Source organism: Trachurus japonicus, chromosome 1 (assembly GCF_045865225.1).
Source record: "Trachurus japonicus isolate A0001 chromosome 1, Traja_1.0".
In the NCBI taxonomy this organism is placed as follows: Eukaryota; Metazoa; Chordata; class Actinopteri; order Carangiformes; family Carangidae; genus Trachurus; species Trachurus japonicus.
In genome coordinates, this window is record NC_140907.1 from 34,096,310 (window position 1) to 34,111,909 (window position 15,600).

At 44.1% G+C, this 15,600-nt stretch overlaps 2 protein-coding genes across 2 annotated transcripts in view; one reads left to right on the plus strand and one right to left on the minus strand.

Annotated features, from left to right (window-relative positions):
- atp6v0e2 (ATPase H+ transporting V0 subunit e2) overlaps positions 1 to 15,600 on the plus strand; it is a 263,253-nt gene that overhangs the window by 221,607 nt on the left and 26,046 nt on the right. The window lies entirely within an intron of this gene.
- The window catches only part of LOC146992369 (uncharacterized), a 50,643-nt gene that overhangs the window by 23,168 nt on the left and 11,875 nt on the right, over positions 1 to 15,600 (minus strand). The window contains exons 2-12 of the mRNA XM_085785726.1: positions 13,423 to 13,508; positions 12,566 to 12,646; positions 10,382 to 10,438; positions 8,986 to 9,210; positions 7,653 to 7,784; positions 7,508 to 7,553; positions 6,283 to 6,515; positions 5,528 to 5,632; positions 4,488 to 4,575; positions 3,836 to 3,869; positions 3,612 to 3,686 (exon numbers count right to left, since the gene is read on the minus strand). Coding sequence (XP_085641852.1) covers positions 3,612 to 3,686; positions 3,836 to 3,869; positions 4,488 to 4,575; positions 5,528 to 5,632; positions 6,283 to 6,515; positions 7,508 to 7,553; positions 7,653 to 7,784; positions 8,986 to 9,210; positions 10,382 to 10,438; positions 12,566 to 12,646; positions 13,423 to 13,508 — 1,162 coding nt within the window. The remainder of the gene's footprint in view (positions 1 to 3,611; positions 3,687 to 3,835; positions 3,870 to 4,487; positions 4,576 to 5,527; positions 5,633 to 6,282; positions 6,516 to 7,507; positions 7,554 to 7,652; positions 7,785 to 8,985; positions 9,211 to 10,381; positions 10,439 to 12,565; positions 12,647 to 13,422; positions 13,509 to 15,600) is intronic.

Below are 15,600 nucleotides of genomic sequence, written 5' to 3' on the forward strand. Positions count from 1 at the left end.
CCATTTTGGTTTTGATTTTTCCCGCCTAAAATTAACTCCTCCCAGAGCGTTCGCCCGATCAAGTTCAAATTAGGTACACCACATCTCCAGACCTAGCTGAGCTTATCTTGTGCTCCGTGAGTCCGTAGGTCAAAGGGCGTGGCTGTCAGCGCTCAATTCACTTTGGCGTGCTCGCCATGTCCATACGAGTGGCTCTCACGCCCACATACTTCATCCAATCAACTTCAAACTTGCTGGACATGATGATGGCTCCGCCCTGAACGTCCCGATATATTAAGTTCCCACGTAACTCATAGCGAAAAATTTGATATTTTAAAGTCGTTGGAAATGGGCGTGGCCAAATGGCTGAATAGCGCCCCCTACAAACACGTGTCAATGGCATTGCCATCGTCTTACTTTGTCATACACACACAAAATTCGGTACACATATGTATTATACCCAGATATACAAAAAATCCTCTTGACCTCATGACCTCAACACAACAGGAAGTCGGCCATTTTGGTTTTGATTTTTCCCGCCTAAAATTAACTCCTCCCAGAGCGTTCGCCCGATCAAGTTCAAATTAGGTACACCACATCTCCAGACCTAGCTGAGCTTATCTTGTGCTCCGTGAGTCCGTAGGTCAAAGGGCGTGGCTGTCAGCGCTCAATTCACTTTGGCGTGCTCGCCATGTCCATACGAGTGGCTCTCACGCCCACATACTTCATCCAATCAACTTCAAACTTGCTGGACATGATGATGGCTCCGCCCTGAACGTCCCGATATATTAAGTTCCCACGTAACTCATAGCGCCCCCCGGTGGTAACAGGAAGTGGACTAAAATTTGGAAAATGTACATACTTTGCCCCATCAACTTCATTCCACTTCTAAAACATGCAGAACCAGTTGGTGAAGCTACATTATGAAGACTGTGAAGCTACGAGTAATGGCGTCCGTGTGGGGGCGTGGCTATCATTCCTCGCCATGACAATACGTTTGCCCTTTGGGTGGCTTTATTGAACTCGTATCAACATGAAAATTGGTACACAGGTCCAGGGTCACGACCTCAACGTTTCTATATGGTCGTAGGCGATCTCACTCCTTTCGCCCCCTAGTGGAAACAGGAAGTGCCATATTTTACATCAACATTGTCCGATTTCCACGAAACTTCACATGTGTGATGAGGGACTGACCCTGAACACACCTGCACGCATCCCATTACTGCCCCCTAGTGGACGAACCTTTAACTGCTCATAACTCCCTCATGCTTTGTCCAATTTCAACGAAACTTCACATGTGTGATGAGGGACTGACCCTGAACACACCTGCACGCATCCCATTACTGCCCCCTAGTGGACGAACCTTTAACTGCTCATAACTCCCTCATGCTTTGTCCGATTTCCAAGAAACTTCACATGTGTGATGAGGGACTGACCCTGAACACACCTGCACGCATCCCATTACTGCCCCCTAGTGGATGAACCATTAACTGCTCATAACTCCCTCATGCTTTGTCCGATTCACTCCAAACTTCACATGTGTGATGAGGGACTGACCCTGAACACACCTGCACGCATACCATTACTGCCCCCTAGTGGACGAACCATTAACTGCTCATAACTCCCTCATGCTTTGTCCGATTCACTCCAAACTTCACATGTGTGATGAGGGACTGACCCTGAACACACCTGCACGCATCCCATTACTGCCCCCTAGTGGATGAACGAAATATTACTTTTTTTTTGCCTCCTTCCTGGTTTTTTCTCCCTTTCACCTTCGCGCCACATCCCCGGCGTGCCTCAGGCCCCGCGGTCGCATGGGTGAGCGAGGGCCCGTCATCGCCGCTTGCGGCTTTAATTTATTCTTATTATTCCGTCACCTAAATGCCCCAATTTGGCCCCTTTCCCGACTTCGAAAATGCGTGAACTTTTGCCCGGACGTCCGGCCTGATCCGAAATTCGATATATGTGGTGGTCGCACATGTCCGACGCGACATGGCGAAATAGCGCCCCCTACAAATTTTGAAAAGTCCCATAGACAATTTTGCTTACTTTGGCGTAGACCTACAAAATTCGGTACACATATGTACCATACCCAGATATACAAAAAAGCCTCTTAATGTCATGGTGAAATGTCAACAGGAAGTCGGCCATTTTGAATTGGTCGTTTTTGGCGCCAAATTAACTCGTCCGAAACGGTTCGCACGACACGCTCCAAATTTGATAGACAACATCTTCAGACCTAGCTGAGTACAGCTTGTGCTCCGTAGGTCAATACGTCAAAGGGCGTGGCTTCCAATGGGCGCCAAACATAGGCTCGATCGCCACCAACATTCGGTTGGCTGTCACGCCCACATGCTTTATCCTATCAACTTCAAACTTGAAGGAAATTATGGGGGTGAGTCACTGATTCGCCCGATATATCAATATCTCACTTTACTCAAAGCGCCCCCCGGTGGTAACAGGAAGTGACCATTTTTTACATTAAAATCTTTAACTCCTCCCACTAATTTCGCCCGATCTACTTCAAATTGCCTACAGGTTATCGAGATGCCATGCTGATCCAACCTTGTGCTCCATAGGTCTCTACGTCAAAGGGCGTGGCTTCTGCGGCCTTGCCAATTTTTGGCGACTTCATGTTTCCTCGCCATTTCACCTTCTAACAGCTCTAACGCCCACATACTTCATCCTATCAGCTTCAAACTTGCTGAAGATGATGATGGCTCCACCCTGAACGTTCCGCTGAATGGCACGCCCACTTTACTCAATGCGCCCCCCGGTGGTAACAGGAAGTGACCTGGTTTACACTTAACTTGTCCGATCGACTTCAAATTTTTCATATTTGATGAGCCACTGCCCCTAAACACACCTACCCACATCTGGGTTCATACAAATGCGCCCCCTGGTGGTAACAGGAAGTGACCTGTTTTACATTTACATTGTCCGATTAACTTCAAACCTGACATGTGTGATCCTGGTCAGCCCCTGATCACACCTACCCACATCTGGATTCATACAAATGCGCCCCCTGGTGGTAACAGGAAGTGACCTGTTTTACATTTACATTGTCCGATTCACATCAAACGTCAGGGGCTTGATCCCGGTCAGCTCCTGAACGCCGCTACCCGCTTCTGGCTTCGTAGCGCCACCTAGTGGACGAACCGCACGTTGCGTTTTTCCGCTCCCGCAGCGCTTTTTCGCCATTCTCGCTTCGCGCCACGGCCCCCGCACGCCTCAGGCCCCCGCGGTCGCATGGGTCGAGCGAGGGCCGATCATCGCCGCTTGCGGCTTTAATATTATTGTTGTTATTATAACTACTGCACTCCCTGCATGTTGCTGTTTTGTTCTGTGCTCCTGGTTTGTAATATTAACAAAATGTGCAATAAATAGACGCTTAAAAAACAGTGCTGCTGCTGCTGCAATGACATCATCTACTGCAACCACTAACACTTTCTCTCACTTCTCTATTGAGGTAGATAGATGTGGTTTTATTGACTGAGCCTCACTGAGCTGTGACGCTGGATGAAGATACCGATCGGAAACTGATCAGATTTATGGTTTCAATCAATCAGGATCGATGATCAACTGAGTCTGACACATTTAAACATTTAAATGACACACAGTGTAATTACATCTTGAAGAGCTCCCACAGGTCACTCTCTGTAACCTCCACTGTGATGTTCCCGACCCACAGAGAGCGACAACTCCTGGAGACAGAGGAGGAGGAAGGAAGGAGAGGAGTGTTAATGTTTATTATTTTATATGTTGTTTCATATTAATGTTTTAGACTTTTTATGCCCCCAAATAAAACGAACCATGTTGTGTGTTCTGAGGTGTTGGTGTGATTCTCACTCACCCACTCTGGTCCTGAAGGTCGATGTGTTTCAGTGCTGGACGAGGAGACAGAGTCAGTGAGGGGGGTTTGGGTTGGTTATAAATGTCTCATTACTTCATAACAGTGAGGTTTATTGTTATAACAGGGTATGTACAGGAATCTTGAAGTTAATTGAACTGAACAGTTTTAGTTTTTGTGATAAAGACTATAGACCACTATGATACAACAGAATTCAAAAAAGGCTGGGATAATAAATCAAAGGCAAAGTTTATCAAAAAAAACCATTGCTCAACTCTCAAAAAAACAAAAACAACAATCTTCTTTTCTTTTTCATGAACCGGTTCATCTTTGTTTTTTAATAAAACAAATAAATTCACACACTTCCGCAATGTTTTTTACAACTCAAACACTTGGACAGCTAATTCAGAAAAAATACCTTCAATATTTAAGACTTTATAAAGTCATGAAAAGACTTTTTAATACTTTTTAAGGGTCTTAATTTTCCCCAAATGTATTTATCACCTTTTAATACTTTTCAAGGCCCCGCGGATACCCTGTATTATTAGCTTCTGATCTATTGTGCATAGTGTTGATCTTGTGAGTGTGAGTGTGAGATGAGCGTCTCGGTGCTGCCTCCGTGTGGACGCCGGCGGCGCTGCAGCTGCGTCTTTACCTTTGGCCTCAGTGGAGGCGAGGACCGCCGGGACAGTGTTGAACCTCTGCAGCAGCACTTTACTCTGCTCCTCTTCAAAGCCCAGCTCCTGCAGGCAGAACAGATGAGACAGAGAAAGGTCAAAGGGAACAAGTTCCTCACGTGTCTCTACAGTAAATCAATGTCAGGACAGAGACTCTGTAACTCCTCTAACTCTTCATAGTCCAGTCATTTTATGAAAAAAGTTGAACAAATTGCAACAGAAGCAAACTCAACTGATTTTGTATCCTCGACTTGTCCTGAGTGAGGGAAAAAAAAGCCCCGAAGAATCCCATTAGGGGAAAAAGACCAAAATATAGCCCCTTCATACGCCTATTAATTATTTTTCTCACGTGAATAGGGTACAATTTTTAACCTTTAGATATCTCCATGAAAATTACTGAGTTGATTACTTACATTAAGACACACAAAAAATGTATTACAAGTTTTTTGAAATTCTTTGTTAACATTTGAAAAATTGCAGCCATCTTGAAATTTCAAGTGGTTTCTTGTTGAGTGACCGATGGAGTCAACTCATCCCAATTTTCATGCTCGTACCACCACAGCACCTTTATATATAAGGTATATAATGCAGTCAAAATGGTGGGGTTTATGCAAATTTATGCACATTTGCTCATGTTAACAAACACACATTTTTTGTGTGTCAACTCAGTAATTTTCATGGAGATATCTAAAGGTTAAAAATTTGACCCTATTCACATGAGAAAAAGAATTAATAGGCGTATGAATGGGCTATATTTTGCTGTTTTTTCGAAACTTTCCCCTAATGGGATTTTTCCCTCACTCAGGATATGTTGAGGATAGAAAATCAGTTGAGTTTGCTTCTGTTGCAATTTGTTCAACCTTTTTTCATAAAATGACTCAGTAACTCAGTAAAACTCAGTAAAAACTCAGTAAAGAGCAAAGATAAGATGAGGACCAGTAGGAACGTGAGGTGATTTCAGCTGCTGACATGAATCATGTGTTTTATTTCCTCGCCGTGGAGACCGGTGGCTCCTCACCATGAGCTGCAGCGTCCGGCAGATGACCAGTTTACTGGACGCCTCGGTGATGTCCTGGTCCAGCTTCAGCACCTGCTCCAGCTCCTTCTCTGCCTCGCTGTACCTCTGTCATGGGACACGGTTCACTTCAGTCATAACTTGTTGTTTGTTGACATGTTTAAAGGGATAGTTCAACATTTTGGCGATTTGCATATTGCCATAATCCCTATAGGGTAGAGATGCGAGCTGCTCACGAAACAGTACCTTCGCCTTTCCCTCAAAACTCATCAAATACACCATCCAACAACGCCGAAAATGCTCTTGTGAAGAAGTTATGACCTGCACTTTCGCCACACTATGAGATAATAACGTATATATGAAGCAAATACTCAGAACTTCTTGTACTTTTGAAATCCCTCCGCCCAGCAGCCGTGTCTGGAATGTAGTTCCGGCTGCATTTGCCTCTAAAACATCTCTGTCTCGTAATTTTACATGATTATCTCATAGCGTGGTGAATGTGCAGGTCACAACTTGTCCACCAGAGCGTTGTGGAGTTGTTGGATTGTGTATTTGATGAGTTTGATGAGGGACAGGGGACCTGTACCGTTCACATTGTGTTCACTGAGCAGCTCACGTCTCTGCCCTGCCGATCTAAAAACAACATGCACCGATAATTAAAGGTAACAAACCTACTGCTATGCCTATAGGGATTATGGTGATGAGAGAATATGTTGAACTATCCCTTTAAGTGTGTCGTGTGGCCACTGTTTGCTGACCTTTAACCCCATCAGGGCGCAGCCCTTTCGGAAGTATCCCTTCGGCCAATCAGGAGCCAGCTCGATGGACCTCTGCGCGTCGGCCAGGGCGGAGGAGTAGCGCTCCAGACACCAGTAGCAGTAGGAGCGGTTCCCGTAGAAACGGTGGTCCTTGGGGTCACAGTAAATGGCCTCTGTAAACATGTGCACTGCCTGGCTGTACTGGCCCTGCTGGAACATCTGGATGCCCTGCTCTGCACGGTGGACACACACACACACACACACACACACACACACACTGTCATACTAAAGAACAGAAATGTACCAGTCACGTTTCTATCTCCACATGACATGGATGTGAAATTAACCTGGAGACTGTGACTCCTGAAACTGACGTGATCTGAACTACAGAGTGAGAGATCTTCCCTCGTAGATGATCTTTGATGATCCCAGAGATCTGTATTTTGGTTGTATACAAACACCTGCACTCACATCACATCTGAACATGTCTTCCTCTTCTACTCTGACTATCCTTAAAGGCATAGTTCAACATTTTGTCAAATTGGCCCATTGCCATAATCCCTATAGTCATAGCAGTAGGTTCGTTACCTTTAATTGTCGGTGCAAGCTGTTTTTAGAACGGCGGAGCAGAGCCGTGAGCTGCTCAGAGCTACGCTACGGAGGCTCATGGGATTTCTTGGTTTCCCTCATCAAACTCATCAAATACACAATCCAACAACTCCACAACGCTCTGGTGGACAAGTTGTGACCTGCACATTCACCACGCTATGAGATAATAACACAACGTTACCAGACAGAGTTGTTTTAGAGGGAAATTCATGCAAAACTGCTGATGCACGTTGCCTTCAGGGACAGTTTTTCATCAAGCAGTCTCTGCATTTTCCTCTAAAACAACTCTGTCTGGTAACGTTGTGTTATTATCTCATAGCGTGGTGAATGTGCAGGTCACAACTTGTCCACCAGAGCGTTGTGGAGTTGTTGGATTGTGTATTTGATGAGTTTGATGAGGGAAACCAAGAAATCCCATGAGCCTCCGTAGCGTAGCTCTGAGCAGCTCGCGGCTCTGCTCCGCCGTTCTAAAAACAGCTTGCACCGACAATTAAAGGTAACGAACCTGCTGCTATGACTATAGGGATTATGGCAATGGGCCAATTCGCCAAAATGTTGAACTATCCCTTTAAAATGTCTAGATAGGAACTCTGTGATCGACATAAAATGAGTTCACCTGTCAGCGTCTCGCCCCTCCTCTTCATCTCTTTGCTGCTCTCCCCCTGTAAACACATCAGAGCTGCTCAGATCTCCGGATCACAGACGACACATCATCATCACCGTTTCCTCCTCACACAGAAACCGTTGCTTTGTGTCGCTACCTGGCTGCTGCTCTTGGCCTCGTTGTCCTTGTTGATCCTGTTGATCTGCGACGCTCGGCTCTTCGGCCCTTTGAGTTTGATGTGACTGGCCGCGTTCGCCACAAACGCACTGCTGATGTCCCACTCTGGCTCCTGAAACACAGACCAGAGACACAGGACGTGAAACTACTACTAATAAGTGTTTATTAACCTTAGTAAATGTGCAAGTATTTACTAAATCAAGATTTAGTCATTCCTAAATTACAACATTGCCGGCGGCTTCCGTGTCAATGTGGGACACACTTCAAAATAAAAGCGCCCAGCTGTTCCTGTGTACATTCTGCTCCGCACGCTGATTGGGTAGCCGAGTTGTTGTCGTCACTTAATGCGACTAGTAACCTGCTAGTAACCACTTACGCATTTACTAGATACGGGATTGTATAAACTGGTCTGGGGCAACTAGGGTTGGGTACCTTTCGCATTTGAATCGATGCGGTATCAATACTCGGTACCTGGGAACCGATATCGGTACCAATCGGTACCTGTTTTCGGTACTTTTTGTGTGTGTGGTAATTTAAAAAAAAATAAAAAATCTAAATGTCTAAAATTTTAATATTTAACTCTTAACAACATCACAACTCCTCAGCCTTTAAGAGTATTTTATGTTTTAGGGATGGGCAATGATTTTCATATAATGGAATAGTCATTCAATGAAAAAAAGAAAAAAAAGTTTATGAGACTAATAGTCTTGTATGAAAATGTCCGTTTTTACTGTGGGAAAAGGAGAAACATGGAAAGATTCCTACAGCCATCAGAAAGCTCTGTGTGAAACTTTGTCAAATAAAAAAAAACAACTGAAACTGCTGCAAACTCTGCAACATGTGGACTTGACGTTTTGACGAGAGGAGAGGGGGAGACTTCATCCTCGTTTAGATGTGCTCTCATAGCTTCGGTACGGATTGCCACAACTCTCCACGTCTCATTTCAGAGAGGGAGAGAGAGTGAGAGAGAGAGAAGGGGGGGCGGGCGCGAGTGTGCGGTGCTCATGCAGACTGCACTCTCGCTGATGCACGACGAAGGTGCGTTCAGGTACCGAAATGTGGTACCGATTCACTTTATGTGAATCAATACTCTGTACTTCGGTGGGAATTCGGTCGGTACCAAGAAAGTACAGAATTTCGGTACCCATCCCTAGGTGCAACCGAAATTAGTAAACAACTAGTTGCAAACTAGCTAGTAATTACTAAGTTTAGTAGCGGTTTAGTAATTACTAAATCCTGAATTTAGTAGAGAGATACGCCAAACTGGTGCAACCCCACCCTGGACCTGGACCTGGACCTGGACCTGGACCCACCTCCTCTGAGCTCCTGTGAAGGATCTGGTGGTTGCTCTTGCTCTCTGCCGTCTCCAGGGCAGGAAGAGACTCAGGGCTGCATCTGTTTCTGGGACGAACCTCCGTCCACTCCTGCTCCGCTCTGAACTCCTCCTCGCTGTTGCTCTCCGTCGCCACTCCAGCCGCTTCCTCTTCTTCTTCATCCTCTTCTTCTTCTTCGTCCTCCTCCTCCTCTTCTTCTTCTCCCTGTTTGCCATTAGAAAATGATCCCAGAAGAAGAGAGAGTCAGATATTCTTACTGCGTCGTGTAAAGCCACTAGACATTACTCAGTATAGTAACTCCTGCTCCGGTTCCTGTTTGCAGCTTATACTTATTTGACTGTGAAAGTGAGTTAAGATAGATAGATAGATAGATAGATAGATAGATAGATAGATAGATAGATAGATAGATAGATAGATAGATAGATAGATAGATAGATAGATAGATAGATAGATAGATAGATAGATAGATAGATAGATATCAGATCATCCTAACTTACCCTATGTTACCTTACCTTACCATAACTTGCCCTTTCAATCAATCAATTTCTTTATTTCGGGCATGTCACACATGGCCGAAAGGGAAAGCGGGAGAAGCAAAAGCTTATCTAGTCCCGCCCCCATTCTACCTTACCCTACCTTATCCTGCCCTACCCTACCTCATCCTGTCCTTCCTACGTTACCTTACCCTACCCTACCCTTCGTTACTTTACCCTACCTTATCCTGCCCTAGTTCCTAAATGACCTTGTCCTACCCTCCCTTACCTTATCTTGCCCTTGCCAACCTTACCTTACCTCACCATACCTTATCCTGCCCTTCTTACCCTTACCCCTACATTACCTTACCCCACCTCACCTTATCCTACCCTTCTTATCTTGCCTTACCTTATCTTACCCTGCCCTTGCCTACCTTACCTTACCCTACCTTACCTTACTCTACCCTACCTTACCTTATCCTACCCTTCCTACCTTGCCCTCCTCTACTTTACCTTACCTTATCCTGCCCTTCTTACCCTTACCCTACATTACCTCACCTTACCTTATCCTGCCCTTACCCTACATTACCTTATCCTACCTCGCCTTACCTTATTCTACCTTTCCTACCTTACCCTACCTTACCTTATCCTGCCCTTCCTACCTTACCCTACCCTACGTTACCTTACCTTATCCTACCCTACTTCACCATACCTTATCCTGCCCTTCTTACCTTTACCCTACATTACCTTACCATACCCTAACCTACCTTACCTTACCTTACTTCACCCTACCTTACCTTACCTTATCTTAGTGAAATTAGTGGACATAAGCAGGACAGACATGAACACATAACCTCCTCCAGACTTCATGAAGACATAAGAGCAGGTGTTGTTCTTCTCACCTGCTCTACGTCTTCAATCCTCTCCCCTCGCTCCAGTTTCCTTCGTTCTTTCTGCCTCTGAAAGGAGAGCGTGGACACTGTGGTGGCTGTGGGATGGTGCACACACACATATGGGGGTACACAGGTGTGTGTGTGTGTGTGTTTGTGTGTGTGTGGACAGGTATGAGTGGGGTGTGGTGTAATGATGGAGGAAGGGAGGTGTGTGTGAGTGTATTTCAGTCGACACATGAACCATGAACAATAAAAACACATGAGATGGACGACAGAGACACACCCACACCTGTTACTCAGCACACCTGGGCCATGTTTCTTTACCTCAGCGTCTGACAGTGTCATGTCATCGTCATGTTTCTGTAGTTGCGTTTCCATCCACCTTTTTTTATTCGCATTTTCAAAAATTGCAAATAAATACTTGTATGGAAACTAGGGATGTGCACGGTTACCCGGGTACTCGAGTACTCGAGTAGCAATCTGCTACTCGGGTATGAATTTATTACTCGGGTACCCGAGGATTAAAAAAAACGGCACGTCAGAGCGCAATCTAGTGTCGGATCAGACTACATTATCATGCCCTAGTTCGGCTTTTTGTAGTGTTAAACAGTTTCGGATCAAGCAACGTGATTTTCTGCTGTGTAAAAGCGTTTTTGGATCGAGCCTCGGACTTTGAAACCTTTTACAATAATTCTCCCTCCCTCCCTCGGCGACGTACGCCGTCGGGAGGGAGACGACAGGTCTCAAGTCTGGTAGAAAATATACTTTCACTTTACAAACACTCTGAAACCTTCCCTGTTATTTCCTGAAACGATGCGAGGCAGAGAGGACCGAAGGCACCAACATGTGTAGTGTGGACTAATAAATAAGCACCGCTAATGATTTAAAAAAGAAAAGAAAAAAAAAGTTTTCTCCTCCGTGGCAGCCGCGGCATAAATGCGCTGCACTCAGCGCTGCACTCAGCGCTCAGAGCGCATGCAGCGCATTTATTCCCCGGCATAAAGATGCACATCTGCCTCGTGTGTGCATCTTAAACTCCAGTCTCTACTCTTATTATCCACCTGACATTGTGTGTGACGACGCTGTGTGTCAGTAATGCGGACTGTCTGACGGACAGAGCGCATTTATGCACCGGCTGCGCTCTGTCCGTCAGACATGACGTCATTTTATTTTTTATTACAGTACTCGATTACCCGATTAGTACCAGCTTCGGTTACTCGATTAGTAAATTAGTCGAAATGCCCATCCCTAATGGAAACGCCAGAAATTCGAAAAAAGGCAGTAAATGCGCATAAAAGTTTTTACGCTTTGGGGGGGTGGATTTGTCAACGTATCGATAAAATGAAAATGCGACTTTTTGTTATGGAAACAGGTTATGCGAATTGAGCCAGAGTTTGTGGGTGAAGCTGCTGGACTTCACCCAGCGACGTTCAAACAAATGGAGAACGACGCCCCGGTCTCCCAGCTCTCCTCTCTGCACCGCAACACAAACGCGCTCCGTAACCCATAATCTTTTGTTCATGACAGTTAAGACTACACAATCACATGCCGTAACATCGTTATGTAACGTTATCCACCGCTCCATTTATTGATTTTTCGCCGGCTTCATTGTAAACAGATGCACATGGGCGAGAGGAGCGTAACCAAAACAGCAGAAAAGCGAGCGGACTTGCACAGTTCCCTACTGTCTTTCTGTGTAAATATCTCATGTTACAACATGAAAACCTGAGGCTTATATTCAAGTGCGGCCCATATGTACAGTATTTTCTTTTCAAATTTAGCTGGTGCGGATTATATACAGGTGCGTCTATAGTCCGGAAAGTACGTAAATTGTCCATGATGTTGAGTGTCAGCTGAGTGTCGACTGTTGGATACATTCACACTCTCTTATGACGTAATCTCACAACGCACTCCTCCTCTCCCAATAATCGCAAAACACTAATGAATGGAAACGGTCATAAATTCGCATTTGCTTTTTGCACATTTTCACAAAATCCGCTCTTAAATTCGATACATTTGGATGGAAACCTAGCTTGTGAGGCTGCTAAGCAACAACACAATGACTACGGCAGGTTTTCATCAGAGACGACACAACACACTGTCCTGTGTTTAATGTATTATAAAACACTAATAATAAACACACTGTTACACTTAAACAGCTCAGATCAGAGAAAGGTTTTTTACTTTACTCACTTTTTTCTTGGCTCTTTTCTTCTCAGCTTTCCTCCGAGCTTTCTCCTCATCACCATGGCCTTCCTCATTGGTCAGCACGGCCTGTTTAGGACACACACACACACACACACACACACACACTGACTGATGCTGCATTCAAAACAAGTCAGAGGTCGGAATTCCCAACTTGGACATTTCCGACTTCCGACATCATTGCGTTCACGCTGCAGAAACTCGGAAGAGAAAAAACATGGATACCTGAAGGAAGTTTGGCGTATTATTGTGGCTCATCGCTGAATACGAAAGATATATGCAGCAGTAAATTATGTTTGTTTTGGAGGCAAATGAAGAGGAGAGGAGACGCCGCAGATGAGCGCACATATAACGTTATAGCCTTGATAACAGTTAAACGTTATTTCCGTTACATACGAAGACCACAATTTCACACAATAGGCTACAACAATCACAGCTTATGTATTTAATATACTGCAATAATACAAAAAAAATATGCATTAAAATCTCAACAAATAACTTAAAATGTTTAAATTCTAACCGTTTAAGACGAGGGCCGCCATGTTTTGATGTTGTCGTGACGTCAAGTCGGAAAGTCGGAGCTCTGAGATGATACCCGAGTTTCCAACCTGTGATTTCCGAGTTCGACACCGCTCAATTCATTTTTTACAACTCGGAGCTCGTTTTTTTCCGACTTCCGAGTTGTTTTGAACGCAGCATTAAGCTTAATGGCATTAATTGTATCGTTTATTTGCCTGTAGATTCAGTCTGTGTGTTATTTGTTTGTTTTTCTTTTAAACACAAGCCAAAGTGTCGTATTCTGTCACTAAATCCAGTTCATGTAGTATGAATCTTTCAGTTTTTACCTTTGAGGATGAGTCTTGGTTTTTTCTTTTGTCTCTTGGCTCAGGAGCACCGTCCTGAGGCCTGATCTCCTCCTCACCTGGCCCATCTACACACACACACACACACACACACACACATTAAGAATGAAAACATCTGCCAGATAACAGCAGTACAACAACCCTTTGATGTTGTGTAATGACTCACAGGGGTAAACTCCTAACCCTATAATCAGCGCTCTGATAGATGCAGCAGGCGTTAATGCGGTCGTGATGTTCATCAAATCAATTTAAGATCAAATCAAACTTTATTTGTATAGCGCTTTGCTTCACAATCAAAGAAGAAAATAAAGAAAAGGCTCTATCTACCCACACACAGAACCTCAGAAAATCAGTGCTCATGTTACATCATGACAAACGAGATACTGAGGAAACATTATCTTGAATTAAAAAATGAGGAAACATAGGAGATAGATTTAAATATTACAACAATATGAACAAATAAAACTGACTGAATTAGGTAATGTAAAATAAAATGAAAAGAGAAAGAAAATAACATAAAAGCTAGGATTAAAAAACAAACTAAAGTCAATAAGTAAGTAGATAATCTCATCTCTCTCTGTAGCATCAACAGCAAATCCTGACAAATGTCCAAAAACACTAAAATCTTATTGGCCACTAAAATGACAACATCTGGTTGTGTTTAATCTGCAGTTTGTTTGGGAGTAACCATGACACAACCATCTTACAGTGTTTCTTCAACATGCTAACTCTGTGTTTAGCTGCTAGCCTCCATCACTTGGCAGTAAACTACGCACTGACCTGACGTTTCATTATTCTGTTGTCCAATCTGTGCTAATTGTGCGTGGGCAGCTCCAGCAACACAATGAACACAAACCATTTTTTATAGCTAACGCACACAGTTTTTTTTTATTTTTGGAAGCACACACCGGCTGTTTCTTCTTCTCATTGTCAGATTCTTGGACACATTTTATCTCATTTCTTTTTATGACAAATAAAACAAAGCAACATTTTTCCTGCTAAAATTAGAAAACGCTGCAGCTTGAACAGCACAGGACTTCTCTAATGTTTCCTGAATATTTTGTGTATAAGTTGTGAATAAAAGAATCACAACCTGACACCTGCTGCTTTATTAAAGGGATAGTTCACCCAAAATTGAAATTGCACTCATTATCTACTCACCCTCATGTCGACTAAGGGCTGGGAGAAGTTTCAGAGTTATGCATGGCTTCTCTGAGTTGGATGGATGGATGGATACTAACTGTCTTCGTAACAAAAAGACACACCAAAAAACATCCAAATACCTCCATGCTGCTCGTATGTAATGTCCGTCTTGTATTGAAGCCCCGACATGAGAAATTGTTCCGAAAAAAATTAAATAAGTCCATTTTTCAAGCTTGTTTGTAGTGGAAGCTTCTGGAAGCTCCTCTTCCCAGTTCGTCCAAATTTGACGAACCGGGAAGAGGAGCTTCCACTACAAACAAGCTTGAAATATAGACTTGTTTAATTTTTTTCAGGACAATTTCGCATTTCGGGGCTTCAATACAAGACGGACATTACATACCGGCAGCATGGAGGTATTTGAATGTTGGATGTTTTTTGGTGTGTCTTTTTGTAACGAAGACAGTTGGTGTCCATTTGCAACCGTCATATGGACATGCACTGCTACGCCGAGACCCCCTGTAACTCAGAGAAGCCACGGAGGACTCTGAAACTTCTCCCAGCCCTTAGTCGACATGAGGGTTAATAGATAATGAGTGAAATTTCAATTTTGGGTGAACTATCCCTTTAACTAATCAGTCATTGAAGTTGTAAAGTTATAAACTTGAGTGTGTCAACAGGCACTGAGTGGTATCAGTCTGGTTGAACAGGGTCTCTTACAGTGTTGAAGTGTTTAAGTTGGAAACAGGAATCCATGCCTCCCTCATACCACACTGAGACGCCGCCATGCCAGAAATATCCGAGGGCCTCGGATCAGAAATAGAGCTCGGCTCAGAATGAGAAACATTTCACTGTGACTCATGTTGAAGTTTCAGACGAACCACGGTTTCCCACGGAGATAAAAGAGGTAAAAGTTACAACCGGCTACGGTGGTAAACTCTCAGCTGATGAAGCAGATCGATTTCCTGGTGGGACATGTTGCATTTCAAGACAACGAGAGTCTGACTTTAGTCTTTAGAG